Source organism: Gavia stellata, chromosome 16, assembly GCF_030936135.1.
Source record: "Gavia stellata isolate bGavSte3 chromosome 16, bGavSte3.hap2, whole genome shotgun sequence".
Taxonomy (NCBI): Eukaryota; Metazoa; Chordata; class Aves; order Gaviiformes; family Gaviidae; genus Gavia; species Gavia stellata.
In genome coordinates, this window is record NC_082609.1 from 11,290,473 (window position 1) to 11,312,171 (window position 21,699).

Sequence of the window (21,699 nt, forward strand, 5' to 3'; positions counted from 1 at the left end):
CTTCCAGACCTTCAGCCTGATGATCAGATTGAGAAAAATGGTTCCTCTGAAATACCCATTACTTGCAGCATCAAACCAAAACTCTACTCAAATGAGCTTGTGCAATCTAACCTGCACTGAGCCATTAGCGCCAGACAGCTAACAAGGTTGTGTTTGACATGCTGGTCCTGCTTAAATGCATGGAGCAGTCTGTATCTCCACATCATTGCCATGTGTGTTTGTTTGCATCCTCCTTGCAGTGTCCCCAGGAATCCTCTCTTGTTTTAAGAGTAGAGAAACAACCATGGCTTGTCTGCAATAACAGCTGAGACTGCAAAACAAAAAGGCATCCGCAATAAGCTGTGTGTCGGGGGGATGAGGACCCATGAACTGGCATGATGAGGCCCACTTACACCCCTGCACAAGTGAGGTAGCTGGAGTTTGCTCAAGGTACTTGTATGGGAAAGTTTTTGAAATGTTGGTGGGTCAAATGTTTTTGGGAAAAAGACAGGTTCAGCTTCCCCTTCATTAATGAATCTGTGAAAACATATCTGAAAAAAAAGTTGGGTTTTTTCACTGTTTATGTACTTTAATTGCTACCACTATAATTTTGAAATTCCCTTCACCTTTATTTTTTGTTTTATTCTTTAACACTTACTTATACTTGTAAATTCCCAAAGATGCTCCAGCTCTACTACAAAAATTCTATTTTTAGTGGAAGAAATGATCTTATTCCACATCCCCACCCCCCCTTCAACAATTTCTTTTTTTCTTGATGACAGGGGGGAGTTGTTTTTCCAGTGAGCCAAAACTCCATAATTCACACAGTAATTCTACTTGCTGCTATAAAAATAGCCACATCTTCCCAGTGGATTAAGCTGTCTTGCACACCAGACTAGCCAGTCCGGACCTCTGCCAAATGCTATATTTACATTTCCAAACTAGAATCTGTTTCTAATACATTTTTATGGGGAGTTTTGACCCTTTATATTTATTGTTAATGAGCTTTCATCTCTATAATAGCCTTTCATCCCAAAGGATCCTGAAGAGTAATTGTAATAACCTGGCATACAAAATATACACAGAAATCAATTTACCCACCATTGAAATGTAGCCATGACTGGAGGGGTTGAGAATAAGCGACTGTTTAGCAGAAACCTGTGCAATGCTGCAGTGCTGTTTCCACTTGAGTGACAGGGCGAGCTAATTACCTGCACTGGCTGTTGTCCAGACGAGCAGGGTTCACCCATAGGCCTGCACAGCAGCTTGTGGAGAAGGTATTTAGTGACTGCGAGGGCTTGGGAGCTTGGGGTTTTGGGTTGTCGAAAGGCCACTGGTAGCTGCACAATTATCCATCTGGGAGATGGTACTGGTGGAGCCCCCAGTATCAGCCCCTGCAGAGACCTGGTGCCACCATAGCGTTCAAGCAGCGGCTGGAAAGCTGCTGGCAGATGCTGGCATTGTCTCCAGGCATCGCTCCTCCTGCCCCAGCAGACAGTACCTCCCTCGGATTCGCACCGTGTGCTTAAAGCAACCTGCTGGCATGGACCTACTGACTCTGAAGGAGAGCTGGGCTTGCTGTGACTTCGCAGCCCCACGGAGCATGAGCTTGGCTCTTTTTAACCCCTGGGACTGTGAGAGGCTAGACTCTCCTTGGCCGTTTGCAGCTGCCAAATGCTGGCCTTCAATAAGCCGTGCCGATGGAGGAGGGCAGGGGAGTGGTAAGTAATAATGTCACCATCAGTCAGCGATTGCCACGGGGAAACCTCGACATGTGATTCGTCTAAAACGCCGCTGCCCGAGTGGTGTAAATATTTTATTAACGGCTGCCTCAGTTTGCAGCATTTTCATTACTGCTCACACCGGTTGCGCTCACACTTTGTATTATCAGCAAGGGAAGCCATGGGGCGTCTTGTTGGCAATCCCTCGCCCCTGTGCTAACAGGGATTGCCAGCAGCTGCAGCAGCCCCTCCATGCAGGCAGGAGCCCTCGGCAGAGGGAAGCGATGCACAGCCCCAACAGCCGGTTCCTGTACCAGCAGCGGGCTCAGGCAATCCCGTCACGTCAGAGCAGGGCAGGGCACTGGCCATGCCAGGATGAACTGTGTAACCTGCCATTAAGAGGCTTTTCCATTTCTTCTTGCTCTGCTTTTACCATTCACAGTCTGCAGGACAAAAGCCTCTTCAGCACTAATCCTGACCAGCCTTTCCCAGCGACAAGCAGTTCAGGCACAATGCCAATGCATTTATCACCTTCCTGTACTTCAACTTGCTGTGGATTATTTTCCATCATGGAGCAACCCACATCCCATCAAATGACTTGTCAGCCACCCTCCCAAGTAAAGTAACATTCTCAATCAAAAGGATTTTACCTTTTTTTTTGCCCCTCAAAGGGCACCAGTCCAGGTGAGAATGGGACCTGAGTACCAGAACCCCCAACTTTGCTGGGCACTCATCCAGTGCTTTCAGTGGGATCCCTGAAACCCCTGCCACTGCACAGCATTTTAAAAAAGCAAAGGCAAAAGAGACAGAAGGCAAGAGCCTTCCCTTCCCCCGTCCCCTCCCGTAAGTCATTTTCTCTGGCCTATTTTACAGGAACTGAAAATCTATTAGAGGAATAGCTTAATCCGGTTTGACTGTAATAATTAGGGTGCTTTAAAAAACCCTGACTAATCGTATAAAATGTGATTGTAGACAGTTCGGTGCATGACCCTTACACTTATCACTTGAGGTATTATTACAAACCAGAAACAGCTGGCAAGCACAGAGGAGGATAAAGGGGAAGAAAAAAAATTCACATGCAAAGGGACAGAGACTGTTGCTTTTCTGATCTTGTAACAGAGGCACTGGCAACACCTTCAGCTGTCTTTCTAACACGGATCCAAAGCATGAAATCACCTCCAAGACCCTGGACAGACACCTCTAGTTTTGCCAATGGTGTGCCCCGCCGGCCACGGGGTCCTGCCATCGGCACCTCCTTTTCTCACACTGTTTTTGCAGGCAGTCCAAGAGGATTTGAATCAGTAATGGAACAATTCCCCTCGGGGCACGCTGCAGTCAGCAGATGTTTGTAGCAACAATGGGCAGCTTTTCCAAAACAAGACAGTCTGTATTAGTCAAGCAGGATATAGTGCTTTAGGGTCATTGGGTTATGACAGAAAAGCAATGCTTGCTTCCATGCCTTGGCTGGCAGCAATCTCTTTTTCTCTTGCTCTCAATCTTTCTCAGGCTCCAACAGCCACAATTCTTCCTTCCCTTCCCAAGCCTAGGCTGCGGGCAGCTGAGTTCCCATCACGGCATCACCACACCTTTAGTAAAGCTGTTTTTTTCCACACGTTCTGCCAGTCATTCCACAGGATTGCTGCCTGTTCAGAATGCCCTTGTCCCCACAAGATGAGCTCATTCATGTGCTGACACTTCTTGTCCATCCCTTCCCACCACTCCAGCTAGGACAAACAAACAGTCCAGGCACCCATCTCCTGCATCACTGTCTCAGAAGAGAAATCAAGTGGCCTAAAAGCATATTTTGGTGGAGAATTCAAAATCTAAGCCCACTGCAGCAACCTAGTATAACAGAGAAGATTGCCCAAAGGAACTGATGCTTTAGCAGGGCCAGTCATAGACGAAAAGGTTGGAGCTGACTTGACTTGACCATCACATAAATGTTGGGAGAAGCACAGGGAAGGCTCTTGTTCATCGGTACCATTCAGAGCTGAGACTGGGCCCTTGCCCAGACACTAGCTCACAAAAACACTGCTCTGTAGAGCCAGTCAGGAGCTTTAGACTTCACGGAGAGACGACAGCCAGGATGAGACTGTGCTATCACCAATATGCTACTTTAATCAGCATTGAAACATATGATCAACCTTGAAGGAGGCTTTTAAAGACTGAAATAAGATGATGTACTACAATTTCAATTTACTCTCTCTCCCTCTCTCTCTGTTACTGTGATTAAAATACGTGGTTGATCTTGGAAGCTCTACTGCAGCTTGTACAAAAACTGTAATAACAACATTCACAGCAATGGAACTTGCAGCTGGAGTTGGGTTGTTTGGTTTCTTTTGTTTGGTTTCTTTTGCTCTCCCATGAGTCTTCCTTGGGTCTTTTTTTTTTTTTTTTATTCTGCTCCATACAGATTTTGATCTTTCCTTTATTAAATAGGAATGGTTATTCCCACTGACCCACTTATCTAATAATAGCTAGAACCTTTTAATTCAAATTATTTGATTCCTGGGTTTTTTAGATTAAAGTAAACATATGGTTAGAGTATTACTGGGAGAGTGGCAATAGAAATACCACAGTCAAATTATCTTGTGACTCAATTCCGCAAAGCGCGCCGAATCCCTTTTAATACATTTCAGAAGTACTCAGTGCTGACCTCTAACACAAGAACGGTTTCTCTCCTATGGTAGCTCAATTTCACAACTCTGAATACACTTTTTTTTGGAAGGAATGCCATCCAAAGGTTTTTTATAAAATGTTCTTTAGCCTTTGGGAATGAGCTAATTTAATGCCAGGGTATCATTCCATTTCAAAGAGTTGAAGCTTGAGGAAACACAATCTACTTTCTGAATAATGTGAGATGAATATAGTTGTGGTTTCATTAGAAACCAAGCTGCAGAGTTTGGATACAGAGCTCAACTTTTTCAAAGTTCAGCTGTGGCTCTTGGTTCAGCTGTATTTCCTGGCAGCACTCTTTTTGTAACGGCCCTTCTGAAGAAGCCTGCTCCAGCATAGGTGAACACTTGCATTGGGAGTAGATGGCAAAGGAGACATTGCTGCCATCCAAAGTTTCTATCATTCGTTGGCCTTAAAATGGGAAGGGTGGGGAGGTCCCGCCATAAAGTCAAGAATCACCAATAGAAAGTATCTCCACTTGCTTTGAAGATTTAATTACTATTTTTCTATTTGCAATTGAAAAATGGGCAGGAACATAGAGAATAAACCCCCAGTGATTAAAGGGGAAAACAGCAAGCTCTGAAAATGCCTCCTGAAAGCCAGAGTCCCATGCAAAGGCGCAATCTCTGCTGCAGCCACGCTTGGCAGCACCAGGCACCCACACATCAGCCCCCCGCCACCTCCCAGCCCACAGCACGAGTCACCAAAAAACCTACCAGAGGCGCTCAGTCACATCTAGCTTTATTTTAATCCCGTCAGAAAAGTTCAAGAATTACACCAAAAAATACTTCAGTCTTTGCTACCTACTGACAAAAAATACACCACAAAATTATAAACTGTTCAGTGGTTTGCTGGAGTTTTGATTGTTGGTGAGGGGGTGGTTTGTACATTTTGAGTGAGAAATGAATTTACAGGTGGAAGGGGAAGGAAGGATAGGAAATCAGACAATGGCATTTGGCACTACATTTTTAGCTACACTATACAGTTATTTATCATGATGCCTGTTAGGACTGAGGAGTTCTGCCCTCATTTACACCCTCTAGTGTCTATGTATGCGAAATGGAGGACAAAACTGCCCAATGCAGGGGAAGAAGGGGCCAGTTCCTAATTGCCATCCCAGTCTAGCCACAAATCTGAAAAAGCAGCCTTAGTTGAATGTGAACCTTTCCCTCCCTGTGCACTCTGCTCCTGCTGCTCAGTCTCACCCTGCCTGCCCTATCAAGGAGCAGAGCTGCTTTGCAGCAATGGCTTGCAGCTCTGAAAAAAGAGAATCCTTTTTTTTTTTAAAATCCCATCAGTCTGCATTAATTGCACATGCCACTTGTGGGGAGGATGTTTTACATTGTCTGGGACTGGATTAAGCTTGGGGTCTGGTCTGTGTTTGCAAGCAGAGATTTGATGGGACCCTTGTACTCTGAGAGCATGCTATGGCCATCCCTCTCTAACTACCTAGAATGATATTAAGTACTGAAGTATCTGAAGTTGAAGCAGGGAAGCAGGAGCATCCCATTTCATGGGTGAGGGAAAATTAGGGGCTGAAAAGTTAGAGGCTTAATAGTGTTCTACACTATCACCACTCTTGAGAGGCTCCTCAATTTATAACGGCATTTCTTTGTCTCTCGGTGACCCTCCAGGGGGAGGTCCCAAAGGATGAAGCCTCATGTAACTTGCCAAAGGTCATGCAGGAAATCTGTGCGAGCAGCAGAAATAAAGCCCTGATCTCCTGACTCCTAGCCCTGTGCTTCTTGATTTCACTATGGCAGCCTCCATCTGCTTCCATCCTGCTCCATACCCCAATGCCAACCAGGATTTCAGCCTCAGAGCCCAACCAAGATCACCAGCACAGTGGCGGCTCATTACAAATGCCTAGAGCTTTCTGGATTCACTTAGGCCACTGTGCAGGGCTGTGTGTGCATGCGTGTTTGCACGTGTATGTTTGAGGGAGGAGGGGATGCTTGTATTCCTCTATCAGCAAATGAACACTGATGCTAGATTTGATTTGACAGCAACATATCCCCCCTCTGGCAAGCCAAACAACATCATAATGTCTTTGCAACAGGTTCTCTCTACCCTCTCTCTCTCAAAAGGATTTCAGCTGTTCCTTCACTGCATGTTAAGCCATGTCACAGCTTTCCAGCAATGATAAAACTTTGCAGGATTCTCTTTGCTGCTTTTATCCTCCCTGGCTTTTATCTAATTTGCTTTTTTTGTTTTTTAATTTCTTTTTCTAACAAATAGTTAAGCAATGATTTAAAAATATTTTTACATTGTAAGGTACAGTCAACATCAAACATGCCTTTGTACAAGAGCTCGACTCAGTTACAAATCAACGAGAACAATGCACGAAAAGAAATATCCATTAAGATGACTCCTGCACTTGGGTTTTATTTCTTCCTGTCGTGCTGTTAGCACAGCACCCTCAGCTAGAGCAATGCAGTATAGACATGGTGTTGTCCCCCCACCCTCCCACTTTGCCCGTCACCACTTGTTAACTTTAATGACCTTCTGTCTTGGCAGCCTTGGCTTCGTGGTTTACCGATCCTGAAGACAGCCAGGGCGATACGGCCCGGGAGCTGGTCTGCTTGGCCATGCTGTAGTGGCTGATGACGGTGTAGAACCTGCCCCGGGAGTTGGAATCCTGTGCGGAGTAGTACGCATCCAGCGAGGCCGGGATGCATCGCTTGTGCTGGAAGTGGGGAGAAAGCAAGAGAGGTAAAGAGCCTCAGGCTCTCGCTTTAAAAATCTCAGGGTTAGCTGTTTGCGCGGATGACGTTTGACTCAGACTTGCTGCAGCGAGAGCATCTGCTGCGCAGCCCCGACTGCCTTTCAGCGCCGTGGGAATGCACAAAGTTTAGAGTCGGGCAGCAGCCTTCAAAACCTGTTGCTATTGGCAACCCTGATTGCAGGCTGATTTCATCCGTGGATGGGAAATGGGGACTGTAAAATGAAGGTCTGACTGGTTTGGTAGGTTACTGGCATGCACAGAGACCGAGGCCCTTGCTGGAGTCCTAGCAGGGCTGGCTGAGCAGCTCTTATCACACGCTGGATTGAAAGCTCTGTAGAGCAAAGTCCGGAATTAATCCTCAGACAGGTAGAGGACAGGCAGAGGCAGAGTAAGCTGCTTACGTGCTGCTGTTACAGTGTGTTATCTCTGACCTGTAGGATGACCACCTTGGTCAGGGATGGTAGGAAGCGTAGCCCAACTGGCCAGCCCTTGTCAGAGCTTCTTGTCTGTGCAGACGCTGCCCATGCGTCTCCTCCGTGCTAGTGCGGACACTTGTGTGCTAAGAACCGCACAGATAAAACAATTTGCTTTGCAACAGCTGTAAAAGAGCAATCAAATGGTAACAACTGTCGGACTGGTTGATATTCACTGGAGTCGAAGTAGCACCAAGGACAGAAAGGGCCCCAGGTACAATTATTATTGTATTATTATGAGATACCCCAACTCCCAGTTCAATGTGACTATCGGAAATCTGAGTCCAAAACCTTTGATCTTTTCAGAAGTTCAGGTTTGGATCTGATTCTGAAGTTCATGACTCCGTCCTAACTTCATTTTTATATAACCTAAGAGAATAATTCACAATGACTAATACAGCGACATCCTTACCCTATTTTCCAGCCCACAGACTATCCCCATTGTGGTCAAGACTCCTATGAGTTTATGGGTTCGTTCACAGTAAGGAGTCAGTGAACTATTTTGCAAACTTTGTCATTTTTTTTAAATCTCAACTGACCAGGCAAATAGTTCTCTGTGAATATTCAATATAAAAATCACTGGGCAGCAGGGTTTTAGCAATTAAGTTACATGGTTTCCTTCTTGATGGAGGCTTAAAAGCACCTCAAAATGACCTACATGGTCAAATTCAGATTTCTTTCACAAAGGACACATGTGCCAGCACTCTGGGAGTTTTCTTTGCATTAAAATATATGTCAGTAAACCTCAGTCACTTGAACGTGTGGGAAGCAAACATGGGATTCCAGCTGCAATAAATCCATTCACAAATGTGAGGGATTGTTCCTGAACATCTGTCTATAGTGTTCACCAAATGCTAATCCCAACAATTACAGTGTAACAGTAGCTGGTGGAGGCAGATGCAAGTCCACATTTCCCATAACGCTTTTCCCATTTCAACACATTCTTGCCAAATGTTCTGTTTGGCCTGGTCAAAAAAGCAGACTAGACTGTAACCATGTAGTCAATTAGACTCTATCATTATCTCAGGCAATTCATCCGTCTGAAGTTTCTTACCTTATAAACAAATCCATCTGGGCAACTGTGGTCGTAAGTAAAGGCTTTGTATACCACCAGAAACACTATGCAGGCAAGGAATGCAAGAGCCAGACTTATGAGAATAGTGACCTACAAAAGAGGGATAATGTTACTCTACATATGTTAAAATGGCATATGAGCAACCTCATAATTAAATGACTTATAGTAACAGCCACTCTAACAGACTGCAGTCTTCACTCCACTGTGCAGCACTTAACTAAGCATGGTAATTGAATGAATGCTAGGTCCAATAGCCCTGAATTCTCACATCGTTTCCATCCCCCCACAGACCTTCAGGAGTGCGCATTCCTGTGTCTAACCCCTTGCAAATGTATGGATTTTGCTGAGGCATTCGGTGTTCTCAGAGGCTTTGTGTTCCCATGCTCTCAGCTGCTCAACCAGCAGCACCATTAGCTGGCCCAGCAGGATCTGCCAGCAGCCAGAGTCCATATTCGGGGTCTAATCTGTGCAGATAAGCTGCCTTATAACCATGGTGAGATCCCGCTTTTCCGATAGCAGAGGTAGGTGAGCAGGTAGGAATAATGAAGCCTCTGTGGCACACATCCCTTTGTGCCTTCTGGGCGATGCAACAAGGATAAGTTGTGCCTCAAGTACCTTGCAGAAGCAAGGGATTTATCAAAGCTGTAAAAGGAGAATACCCTGACCACCAACAAAGCTCAGCATGTAAATCCCGCAGCATGTCCAAGAGCAGATGACGGTGTTGGAGGTACCAGACACAATACCCTCTTTAGGGCTCAAATATTCCCCCTCTCCTCATTTCCAAGCAGGTTACTTTGCTGCACCATTCTGTTTCTTTGCTGTAGCTCCCTTCTCTCCAGCCCTTCCAGGTCCCTCTTAAATAGTTCATTCAACAGCAAGTTTCCCAGCCCCATTCAGATGTCTGAACTGCTGCCCTGATCCTTGATTTTAGCTGAGCTGTGTCCTCCCTAAGGACTGAGCAAGGGTCCCAAATGCACTCTTGTTCTCTCCTTCCCCAAAGCTTTCTTGGTCCCAGCTGGTAATTCTGCAAATGCAGCATAAATGGCTCTGGACTTCTACTGCCTAAATTACAGCAACCCATCCTGTTGAGACTCCTGTCTCACACTGATCTGGACTGCCATGAAAAAAATATCATAATCCCCGGAGCTCCAGTGTTACCATGCAACCTAGAGTTCCTAATCAAATGAACTCACTTACAGAGATGATCGGGGTGGGAACAGCAGTAGGGGACACGTTTAAAGCTGTTGCACAGCCAGCAGCAAGGGAGAGAGCTGCGGCAGCTCCCCAGCATGCCCTGGCTCTCTGGGACCGAACACCAGCAGCACGCAGATTGCAGGATGCTTGCCTGCACGGGGAAGGGGCTGCAACATTCCTGTGCTCGGTGAGCCTGTGAGAGCTCACACTGAGGAAGTTCCTACAAATATTTGAGATCAGGCATGGGTTTACAGGAGGGATAGCGATCAATGAGGCTTTTTCCTACCCACAACATCAATCTGTTTGCTTCAGAACCCCACTTCCCCGTCATGGCACCAGAAGTCGAGCCCAGGGCTGCAATTTTCCCCTGGTCATACCAAAACCCATCCACTGAGAGAACCGTGATGGCAGGACGTGGCAGGGACTGTGTGCCTGCCCCTCAGCTAATTCCTCTACCTGAAGGCATGCTACCACTGTACCATGCATGTGCTCATCCTTCAAAACACGCCCCCATCCCAGTATCAGGGCTGCACCTACCTGTACTAAAGGCAATCATTATCATTTACTGCCCTAGCAAGGAAGAGCCACAAATTTTTCCGCTCTACCTAGTCATTCCCCCATCACCCACCCTTTTGTTGTTACAGTTATGTCGCAATCCTTTTTGCTTTCTTGTATGGGTGTTCAAGGAAATTGAATAGTAGGTACAGGCAGAAGTTGTTCCTTAGCTAATGTATGGGAGACTGGTGATGGTAGAAAGTGGGGAAATACAGAGATAATTCCTGCAGTATACAGGACAGGCTTGTCAGGAACAGCAGCTCATAAAGGGCAAGTTGGCCACATCTCAAAATTCATCAATATAATATTATTAATATAACAATAATATTATGTAATATTAGTAATATTATATCAATAAAGATATACTAATTGCTTAATATTGTTTCACACTGAATTTTGCTCTAATTCTCTCCTTCAGTCATCATAGCAGCTGTAATTCTGAGAATCTGTATGATATGCAATCCCTGCGCAGACTCAGAGGGGCCACTGTAATTGCTTGCAGTGCAGGAAGAGACTTCTCATCCTCATCAATCCTGCAGAAAGATGCACCGCCTGGTGAGCTGTATTCCTAAATCTCACACACCATGTTGGGACTATTACTCAGAGAAGCTAAAGTGGCCCTGGCAATGCCATCTGCAATGCTGGAAGATCCAGAGATACAATTTTGGTGGCTGTTTTAAGACAAAAAGAAAGACTGAAGGTAAATCTGCATGTATGGTATTAAATCTGACCCAACACATCCAGTTTGAAAGTCAGGAAAGAGAGAGGTGTGGAGACTATATCTAGCAGGGGAGATTCGTAAGTTCATTGTTAAGTCAGAGTATTTTAGAATGAAGTACAAAAAGGTAAGAAAATTGGGGCTAACAGGCTTTTCCAGTGATGAACACTTCACTGAAGCCCCAACCCACCTTTTAGAACAACTGCTCATATTAACCTCCTCCTTGGGGCCTAATCTGCTGCAAAATGGGTCAATTAAGCAAAAGGCAGCTGTAGAGGGAGAAGCACTTACTGCTGGATCTCATCAGACAACATGTGTAAGAGAGTTCTGGTGTGCTGAAAAGGTAGCTGGTTGAAAGGATTACAGTTGTATGAATTGCACTAGTCTGACCAAGAAAATATGGGCTCCACTTCCTCTCCATCAAAGCACACTTGCCTGCAAGTTTGAATAGACATTTTTCAGACCATCTTTATGGTAGCCTATGGGTTCCCAACCTGGGGAAGCCCTGTCCCTTTTCATAGTGCTGAAGAGGAAGAAGTCTCAGTAGGTTGGAGTCAAAGGAGATGGAAATGGAATTTGCATTTGCCATGATTTCTGTCCCAAAAAGAAGTCCTATTACACCTGAAAAAATGAAAAAAAAGAACCAAACAAAACTTTGAAAAAGCATAGTCAAAAGGAGAGACTTCCTGGATGAAGTATGCCAACACTCTACTTTTTCCAACAGGAGACCTGGGAAAAAAGACTCCTCTCCAAAAAGACCCATCACAACCCATCTCTGGCAGGCCAGTGTGGAAAAGCATTTCCCCCTGGAGAATACATGTTCATCAACTCTTCCCCATTTAAAAGGGGAGCAGGTTAGGCCTGGTACTTCCTCTGATAACAATTTATGTAGTAATACAAAGATGACAATGACACAAGTCCCCTATGATGTTAGTTTGAAGGCACTAAAGCGGGACATACATCTTACTCTACCAAAGCCAATGCTTAGAGGGCAGCCCTGGCCTGAAATTCAGAAAATAAGAAATGCTCAGCTCTCCAGTTTGGTTGCTCTGCCCTAAATACAACGTACAGTGAAAAAAGAAATCTTGCTTGGATTAAGCTGAAGGAACAAACTTGTGCTCAGGGCAAAGGAAGAGACAAAGGGCAATGAAATTACACCGAATGCCACCTGGGAATGCATAGCGCGTAACTCAGTGAGAAAGTACCTCTTGTTCCTGAGAAATAAGAAGCTGCTTGCTCATCCTCTGGCTTGCTTTAGTAAATACAACCTTCATCACCAGGGCTAGTAACAGCTGCACACCAGCAGGATGCAAACACACTGCACACACGATTCCTCCTGCCCTAATGTCTACCTGGTTCCTTTTTCCCCCTCTGCATCCCCGTTTCCTCCATCCCAGAGGGATCCCTCAGGGCTGACTGCATGCAGAGAAGAGGCCATGAAAGGTGAATATCCCTGAACTGTCAGATGCCTCCCTCACCCAAATGACTGTGTCTGCCTTCCCCAAGAGTTGCCACCAAAGTTGCTTTGAAGGCTTCTCACTCTGAGCCAGTTAAAATGGCCAAGCTCTTCCTTTAGCCTTCAGAAAAAGAAAGAACCAAGCTGTCTGGAGCGAGAATGAATGGCCCTTCTTTTGTTAAATCCCACATACATGCACAGCCTATGGAAATGACCATTAGTAATGTGATTTGACTGGTTCCTTTCCTCTCGTCTGCCCACTGAGCCCTAAAAATAATAAATGCCCCTCTGCTCTGTCACTCTGCTCTGGCAAAGTGCTGACACCCAATTCATTACCTCCCAGGAGCAGGTCCCTCCACTGAGCTCTCCCCTCCCTTCGGGGTGTAATTGAGCCCATTCTCACCTCCCTCCTGCCGTTTCATGCACTTGCAAAATTACAGCGTGACACAATATTACACATGATGATACATACTGTAAAATTGCTCTGGGATGAAATGTCACGTAAGATGTTAAAACCCAGAGGAAAAGGAAGAAAAATCCACTGCTGGTATTCTGCCACACCAGAGCTAAGATCCACCTCTCTAGCTATTCTAGAGCATACAAAGCTTCATTAACATTCAAACACCAAAGAATCACAGAGCTGCAATACCTAATAAACTTCCACTTTTTTTTATGATTAACATGAACCTTGGCAGTCTCTAAGCAATATAAACACTCACAGAGGGGAAATAAAATTTAGCGAGCAGATAAAACCTAGAAGTGCTGCAGGCATGAATCTGTCACGTGTGACTGCTCGAGTGGGTAAAAGAAGGGGGGGATTCGTCTGCCCCTTCCCCAAAGTCTTATATGGTTCCCAAAGGTTCCCTTAAGGGGGGAGTGTCTGCTGGAATGGAGAAGAGAAAACATCATTACCATATCAGAAAAATCCCCATCCTCCATAAAACATGGAGAGAGGCCCTTAGCACCAGTGAAAGATGTTGTCAACCTCCCATCAACAGCAGCGCGCTTCACTTGGTTCCTCCCCACCTTTCCCATAGATGAAGTACATGTTGCATTTTCACAACAGCATGGATAAAAAAAAAAAAAGATATATCCTCATCAAGCAACAGGACATAAGTTGCCACTAGGTTTTGTTCCAGTGAGATGATATCTAATTGCAACGGTGTTCCAGTTAACCTGGCTTTCATGCTGTCCGTCGAAGTATCCTTCCTACTCTCTGATTTCAACAGCTGCCCATGATTTCTTTTTTTCATCAAAAATTCCCTTTTTTCCCTCTCTAGCTACAATGAAAAGCCTTATTTAAAAGCAAACCAGAGAACAATGCCACATTCAAACCGCAGGGCATTCTTTTAACAGCCTTTTCCATTGCAAGGTTTCTACATTTTTATTCCTTATTGTTTTCCTTGGCAAAAATCTTCTGGTTTGCGCTCTTAGTTTTAAGAGATGGTGGGCACCCTTCGCTCCCCATGGAAGTCAACAAGAGCGGGGAGCTGCTGGTCCCTCCAAAAATCGAGCCTTAGTGGCTTTGACAGCAATCCTGACCACTTGCTGAGCCACAGAGCCTGCAGGTAGCTACACACCCGCATTGGGCTGATACTGTCACACAAACCAGTGAGGTATTTCGGTGCCTTAGAGTCCTGAAAAACCTGAACTCTCTGGAAATACTGGGGGGCGAAAGGAAGCAGAGAAAGGCAGACCCTGAATGGAGGTTGATGGCAATATCACTGCACAGAGCAGATATTCGTTCAGGAAGGATTTTCAGGCAGTGTAGGTGGGGCAAGGGTCTGTCAGAGATGGCAGTTCCCTCAAATTTATGCACTGTTTGAACTGAGTTGACAAATATTTTTTTTCCCAGTGGGGACTGGATGCAGACAGCTCTCTATTAGTATTCAGCATCCAACCTGTGCTGCTGAGTTGTGGGGATGTGGTTTTGTTCCCAGTTAAGCTACATATTACTTGCATTAGCAGCTGGAGGAACATAACTCATAATCATGGTCCTGGTGTGAGGGCTTATTCCACCTTGATGGTTTGGTCACAGGCTCCGCTGATGGTGTCACACACTGAAAGGACTCAGCATAAAAATGGTAAAAAAAAAAAAATGGATAGGGAGAGAAAATAACACGGGCATTCAAATGCAAGCCACCTCACAGTGAAACACAGAAGATGACATCCTACAACACTGTGAAGCAACACCTTTTGAAAAAGTAAAGGGTTGTTTTTTCTAACACAAACCACAATTATTCTATGAAATTAATCACAATTAATCTAACAAATTTACTCTGTACGATATGGTTGGCAGAAGGACCTCAGTAAGATTCCAAAAAGATTAGACATTCAAATGGAGAGCCTCCACATGGCTTGAAGTAGGGCTTAATAAAACAAAAGGCACAGCCCCCTCTTCCCCCACAGAGTCCTCGTATTTGATGACATGAACCAGTCATTCAGATCCAGATCCACAAAGGCAGTCAGGTGTCTAAATCTCCTTCAGTTTCCTACAGGACACTAAAATCAGTAGGCACCTTCTGTAGGCTCAGATGTCTTCAGAGGGGTAAGAAATTGTCCATTTTGGGTTTTCATACATTGCTCTGACACATCTGCCTCTGGGTCATTTCAATGAGCTTCAGCTAGTCTGGTGCAGCACTGAAATCCTTGTGCTCCACTACTAAAGCTCAGTCCCATCACTGCTCATACTCAGGCAGCAGCCTTATCATCTGCTGTCTAAAATTCACTTGGAAAATCACTGTGCTGCCCTTTCTTTGGGGGAAGAACAGACTCATTCAGTCCAGCTTTGGAGGAGCTCAGCAAGAACTGCCTGCTCTTTGTGGACAAGGCACAAGTCGTAGGTGCCCAGGCATTTGAAACCACCCTCCATTTGCCACCTAAGTGGAGCAATTCTCAGGGTGCAAACAGATGATGTGATCTCTGTCAATCTGTCTGAAGAAAACAGCACAGAATATCTGTTCTGTGCTCCCGCAACTCTTGTGAGGAGCTAGCAAGCAGGGATTTTCATCAGCATGGGTGGCACTTAGATACCAAGCATGATTTTTTTTCGAAACCTGGCAAATAAATGTTTGACTCTGGACACCTTTCCCACTGCTCAGAGCATGCAATATATATGCTTACATGCACCCAAAATAGGAGTACAACCAAGAAGATGCCACAACCAGGAAAAGCACTGCTCTCTATAGAACAAACAGCCAGACAAGCAGCACCCAGAGCAGAGTTAATGCTCTCAGAGCGTAGAGTTGTGCGTTACTGTGAAAGAGATCAGTTTAATTCCTAGGTAAAGATCATTTACCATGGAAAAATCCTTACAAAATTCCACACAGTTTTCCTAGTCTTAGCAGCTGTAATGGGAATAAGGGATCTCGGAAGCCACATGCCTCTGTCTGTTCGTGCGCTGCAGTCTCACCCTCTTCACATTCAAGTTTGTCAGGAAAGGATGTCACTGACAATGCCATGTCTGGTTCTCCAAGATACCTTCAGTGTTGCTGGGTATTGGGAAATTTTGTGACCTTTAATAGGCAACTCAGTTGAAGAAATTCTCTCGGTTTTAGTTTTCTCTTTGTAGAAGAAGAAAGACTCTGCATGAGGCAAAATTTGTTATAAATAAAATCGGCAGAAATTACGTCAAGATTATTTTCATAGAAGGGCATTAAAGCTATGCTTGGATAGGCAACAAGACTCTGTTACTCATAGTTACACCTAGAAACCTATCAATCCATTGACAACCTAGACAACTTGCATGCAAGAAAAAAAATCACAAAATCATCAATCCCTTTGCCACGGGGCCAGTCCCAGAGCTCCTGCTGCTCAGTAGAAAGGTTTCAGCCGTAAGGGCATCTCAGTATATGTTCATAGATTCATGATCTCATTATAAGGATTTTTGCTTGACAGTGAAAAATTCAGGAGGCTAATTTTTTCCCCTTCATCCCATAACTTCTTCCAGCTGATAATTAGATATAAGATTGACAACATTAGATCTCAACATGAAAGCTACAGCTAAAGTGACAGACTCAGGAGCACTTCCCAGCTCCTGGATCCAGCTGTCTGTCCTGGCTGCCCCTCACCTTTATGCCAGGATGAAATCCAAGTGTGAACCACCCCATCATTTGAATCTAGGTTGCTAATGTAAGAAAACCCAGGCATGTAGGCAAGGAGGGAGCCACAGGCTGACAGGTCACTCAGATGGATCGACCAGGGGGATAAGGACTCCAAAATACACCCCAGGAAGAGCTGCTCCTCTGTTTACTCAGCCAAAGAAATGGTGTGGTGCATTGTCCAGCACCTTGTTATACAGCCTGATCTGTTCTGCAGGTAAAAATGATTAGGCTGCACTTCTTTGGAAATGGTATTTCACTTCTGACTTTTAACAATCTTTTTGTAATAAACTGCTGATTTTGCTGATTTTATGGCAACAGCTTAGCCTCTGAAATTTTGAAAGGCTAAGTGAAAAAAGTTACACAATTGGGTCTGCATATTTCACAGAATCACAGAATCACTACTGTTGAAAAAGACCTGTAAGATCATCAAGCCCAACCATCAACCAACACCACCATGCCCACTAAAACATGTCCCACATGTCCTGCTTGGTATTGTTGAAGAAGATGTAGGATTTGTCCTTTATTATTACAGCACAGCTTTATTCCAGATGGTGTCCAGATTTCTAAGTAGCAACTCTTAGGAGATGCTTTATAAAACATAAATGTCCTTAGTCATGTACCTAAATCTTCAGAGCTATGGGACAATACTCCTTAGTGATGCATGGCTTCTTACACGAAGCTAAGGGGGGTTTTTTTGGTTCTTTATCTTTGAATTCATAACCATAAACCAATTTGGTCCCAATTCTCCTAAGAACAACACTGAACACCATCCATGAGGGTGGTATAATCTTGGGGTCCAAAAACATCTCACATCTGCTCCACTATTTCATGGGTTCCTTTCAGCCCATACAGCCCAACAATCAAAGTCCAAAAGACTCACAGAGTAGAGAAAAGAGAGGGTAATTTCTCCAACTACCCTAAAGCCTCAAAGGTATCCACTTGAAACAGCACTAGCTGCCTCTGAGCCAGTTTGCTATCCCAGCCATGTCCCCCGTCTCTGCATACACCACCCCATCACAACTACACGAGTGAACATCCCCAGGTTTGCAAATCTTAAAAAGAAAAGTTTATCTTCCGACATTACTACATACCCACCAGCAATTCCTCTGCTCCTTGTAATACTGTGAGTGCAGCACGAGTGTGGAACAAGAACACCGTGTTTCTAAGCAATTTGTCAAATAATTAAATTATGCACACAATAACTAGCTGGCTCAATTATATTAGCCAGTCTCCATCATGTAATATAATTTCTAGTGGCTGTTTAGGCACTAATAGCCTCAGATCTTTTTAACTGTGTCTGGTGCCAGCTGCGATCTGCATGACGTCTTTCCGTGCCAAGTCAAACCCCTTGAAAGGAAAATTCATGGCTCTGTTTCCAAGCCCCCGTTCCTTATGGAAGTTCTAAAATGCCGTTTTCAATAAGGATGCTTCCACCATTGAATATTAGTGAATTTCCACTTCAGTAAATAAAAAGCTGTGTTTGGTTTGCTTTTTCTTTTCTGCCATTTAATGCCATTAAAAAAATCCTTCATCAGAATAGGCTGGTATATTGAGATGCTATAATATTGCTTCTAGGAACACCAAATAAACACATGGCCTTTTTGACAGACCATACAGGTGTTTAAAGGTCTTTTTCCTCTCCTCCTACAAGAATATTTTCTTCCTTTTTCAACTATCATAAGCCTTCCCTCCTTACTTCTGTGACTCTGCTACCTTCAAAAGAAAAGAAGCAAACCCCCAAAATTAAATAAGTGGGGTGACTCAGGAACACTGCTTACAAAGGTGCTTTTCTTCTCAAACCTATAGTCCTAATAACACCTGACATACCATTGCATGAGCTGAACAATGCTGGAAGAGGCTTCCTTCCAGATCATTAATGTGAGATGGTTTTTCAATTAGTGGGATTGCAGTAGACAGATACATCATCTCCACTGCTAACCCTTCATCAGTGACATGCTGCAATTTCCCACTGCATTGTGCAAAGCCTTGGCTGTGACATTCCCTCCGGTCACTTCACATGGGACATGACAATGGATGCCTCAGCTCACCAAGGGCCCTTTTTAAATGCATTAACAAGAATACAAGATAAATCAAGTCATCAGTAAAATGTCTCCTTGCCTACCCTTTGCCTGCCAAGACTCAGCCTCTGAAGAGTCTCATACATGCAAAATAATCCCCTCTCCCTGCTTACCTCACATTGGATTTGGTGCAGGGAAAGCATTAGGAGCCCTGAGTAAGAACGGGCATTAGCACATGGCAACAGACCTGGGAAATGCAGGTTGTGTTCCCTGCTCTGCTGCTGGCTTGCTTTGACACCTGACACACACTCAGGTCCAGCTCCATGGCTTGCTCCCACTGATACTCACAGGCGCTCCAGCAAGATCCACCCAAAGCTGCAAGCATCTAAATCTCCAAAAGCTTGCCTTTCTCTGGGCCCATGTGTGCACAACCAGCCAAGCACCAACACCATCGGACGGCCAAGGATCAGGCTGGTTCTGGGGAAAAGCTGAGGTCTGTTTGCTTTATGAAATGACCTTCTTCCACAGGCAGGGCAATTTTCAAAGCAAACCTTTCAGACTTGAGTATTGATGTACTGGGCTAAGGCACAAAATGGTATTCCTCCAGGCATGTTTTCTTGTGTATTTGTCTCTCCCATCACTTTCTTATATTTCGATTTTACATGTGACACTACCATTTTCCTCATCAGCCATCAACAACAGAAGGCTGGATTTAAAAATGCCCAGAACAATTTAAGCTCTTTATAAGCCAGGGCACAAGATAACTTCCCCCTACCACTCCCCAGTCCCATGGACTTCTTAGATAAAATGAAATCGAAGGTCAAGCTTGCACAAATTAAACCACCTTTGTTCAGTGCACTCTTGTGGTTAAAAAAAAACCCACAAAACAATTGGAATTTTGTTCCTTCAAGAAGGTCAACATATTGACATGCATTTCAGCATCTATGTCTACCATCACGGGTCAGGAAATAAAGCTAATAAAATGGCAGCATTCATGGTCCAGTACACCCATTTCTCTTAAAAAACTTATTATCTGAGTGCTTCATATAAGGACAAAGTGAGGACTTGGTGAGCAAAATGTCTCCTGGGTAACTTAAGAACTAAAAGCCTTTCCATTTTAAATTAGAAATGTGAAGCTTTATTGCTGCAAATTAGTTACAAAAGCTACTCTTTTAAAAACAAACAACAAAAATGAATAATCTAGCTGATTATGATGCCTTCAAAGGCATAAGGCCAGTTCCATTAGCTGTGGATCTGGCCCAACAGGCTTAATACATCTGCAAGTACTGACAAGAGGGAGCTCAGGTCTGTTTAACATTCAATCAGCAGCCTGTGCTGCTTTATAAATAGAGAGAATGAAACATTACATGGGAAAAAAATGTATGAGTGAAGCATTTCACTTCCCTGATTTTTTTTTTTTTTTTTTTTTTAGCATTCTGTGGTTTGGCTACAAGACTCAAAATGCGCTTCACGACAGTCAATAAACTTTGCCTTGGCTTCAGTCAGCTGCAAGCTCTTTCCTCCTCCATCCCATTCGGTCCCTTTTGCTGCATTAGCCAAACTAGCATTAAGCATATTTCATTCCACCTCAAATGCTGACAAGAAAATTACCCAACAAATAGGGTTTACTGTGAGGTGGCAGAGGTACCAGAACAAAACATGGCATTGTGTTTTTGAGGACAAAGATGCACTGTAAGAAATCATTCAGACTAAATGGAAACTGCAGCTACATTTTGTAATTAGCAGAATGGGCATCTCCATGCAGTCCCTTATGAAAATATTTTTCAAGTATTTTGTTCCAAAGCAAAGGGTCGCTTGAGGTTTCTGCTCTGTTACTCCTTTCTTCCTCCAATATATCATCATCTGGAGAATTTAGATTCAGCAGGTCTACCTCACCTTAGCATGTGAATATTCTCTGTGACTTCCATTTTTAGACATTTTCTGCATAGCAATTAATGTTCTTCTTCTCTCCAAAAATCAATTAAAGGAAAAAAATAACCCTGAACGAATCTAAGCAGCTGACTACTCCGTCAGTGCTCGCAGATGGCAAAAATAAAATATATTTGATTTGCAAAAGAGTATGTGTGTGTGTTTCTGTAAAAACAGAATATAAAACAAGAATACACTTTAAGGAATGATCCATTTCATATAAAAGGCGTGCCTTTTTTTTTTGCTTTGCTTTGTTAGATGGTCCCTAAGCCAGTCATACAGAGCATTCTAGTTAAATCACAATATACTTTTGTTGTGTGTGTTTTAGACATGGCAGCTCTTCCTGGCTTTACCTTCTTGGGATATAGTCTGCACCAGAAAGCCAGGTATTAGCTGGGAACTCGTACAAAACCCACAGACTTTTACCCAGACAGGGGAAAGCCTGCAGGGTTTATAGTACCATACCTAGGGATGTGATCAGAAATATCTGTTTCCTGGCAGTTGAGCCACAAATCCACATTCGGTTCGTCCTCACAGCTCCGAATTGTCACTGATGACCACAAATGGCTCCATCAATCTATCTCCATGCAAGCTGTGAGACCAACTAGGACAGCTATGACCTATCCTCTCCTCTTCCATTACAGCCGGAGGAGGAGAAGAATGATTTCTGAGTTCAGGCAGAAAGACGATGCGCAACGTCTCACTTCCTTTCATACACACAAGTGAGGCTCTGAATCCACGCAGGTGCTAGTTTGCATCAGATGTAAGTAGAAGCAAGGCCAGGCAGGGCTGGGCAGTGGATTTGTGAGAAAGGAGAGACTGTGACCCTCTGCATTGCAGTGGAAAATATTCAATCTCCAAAGACAAGGCAAAGTGTGGATCCAGAGGCAAGTCACTCCATCACCGTCTGGAGAAGACTTAGGTGAAGTGAGGGCTGCCTGACAGCCCTGCAAAAAGAACATGCCCGCTGCATCTGAGCCCACTGGGAAAGGAGATTGCCTGGTGATAGTTGAGAACTCCCAAAGGGAGTGAATAAGCTTCCAAATCAGTCCCTGGAGGCTGAAATCAACCCCTTCC

General features: G+C 44.3%; 1 protein-coding gene across 2 annotated transcripts in view; it reads right to left on the bottom strand.

Moving 5' to 3' along the window:
* Window positions 1–6,541: 6,541 nt before the first annotated feature.
* Window positions 6,542–21,699, bottom strand: part of NSG2 (neuronal vesicle trafficking associated 2) — a 36,076-nt gene continuing 20,918 nt past the window's right edge. For both annotated transcript variants that reach the window (XM_059825387.1, XM_059825386.1), the window contains exons 3-4: window positions 8,629–8,739; window positions 6,542–7,062 (exon numbers count right to left, since the gene is read on the bottom strand). In XM_059825387.1, coding sequence (XP_059681370.1) covers window positions 6,871–7,062; window positions 8,629–8,739 — 303 coding nt within the window. In that variant the 3' untranslated portion in view covers window positions 6,542–6,870. The remainder of the gene's footprint in view (window positions 7,063–8,628; window positions 8,740–21,699) is intronic.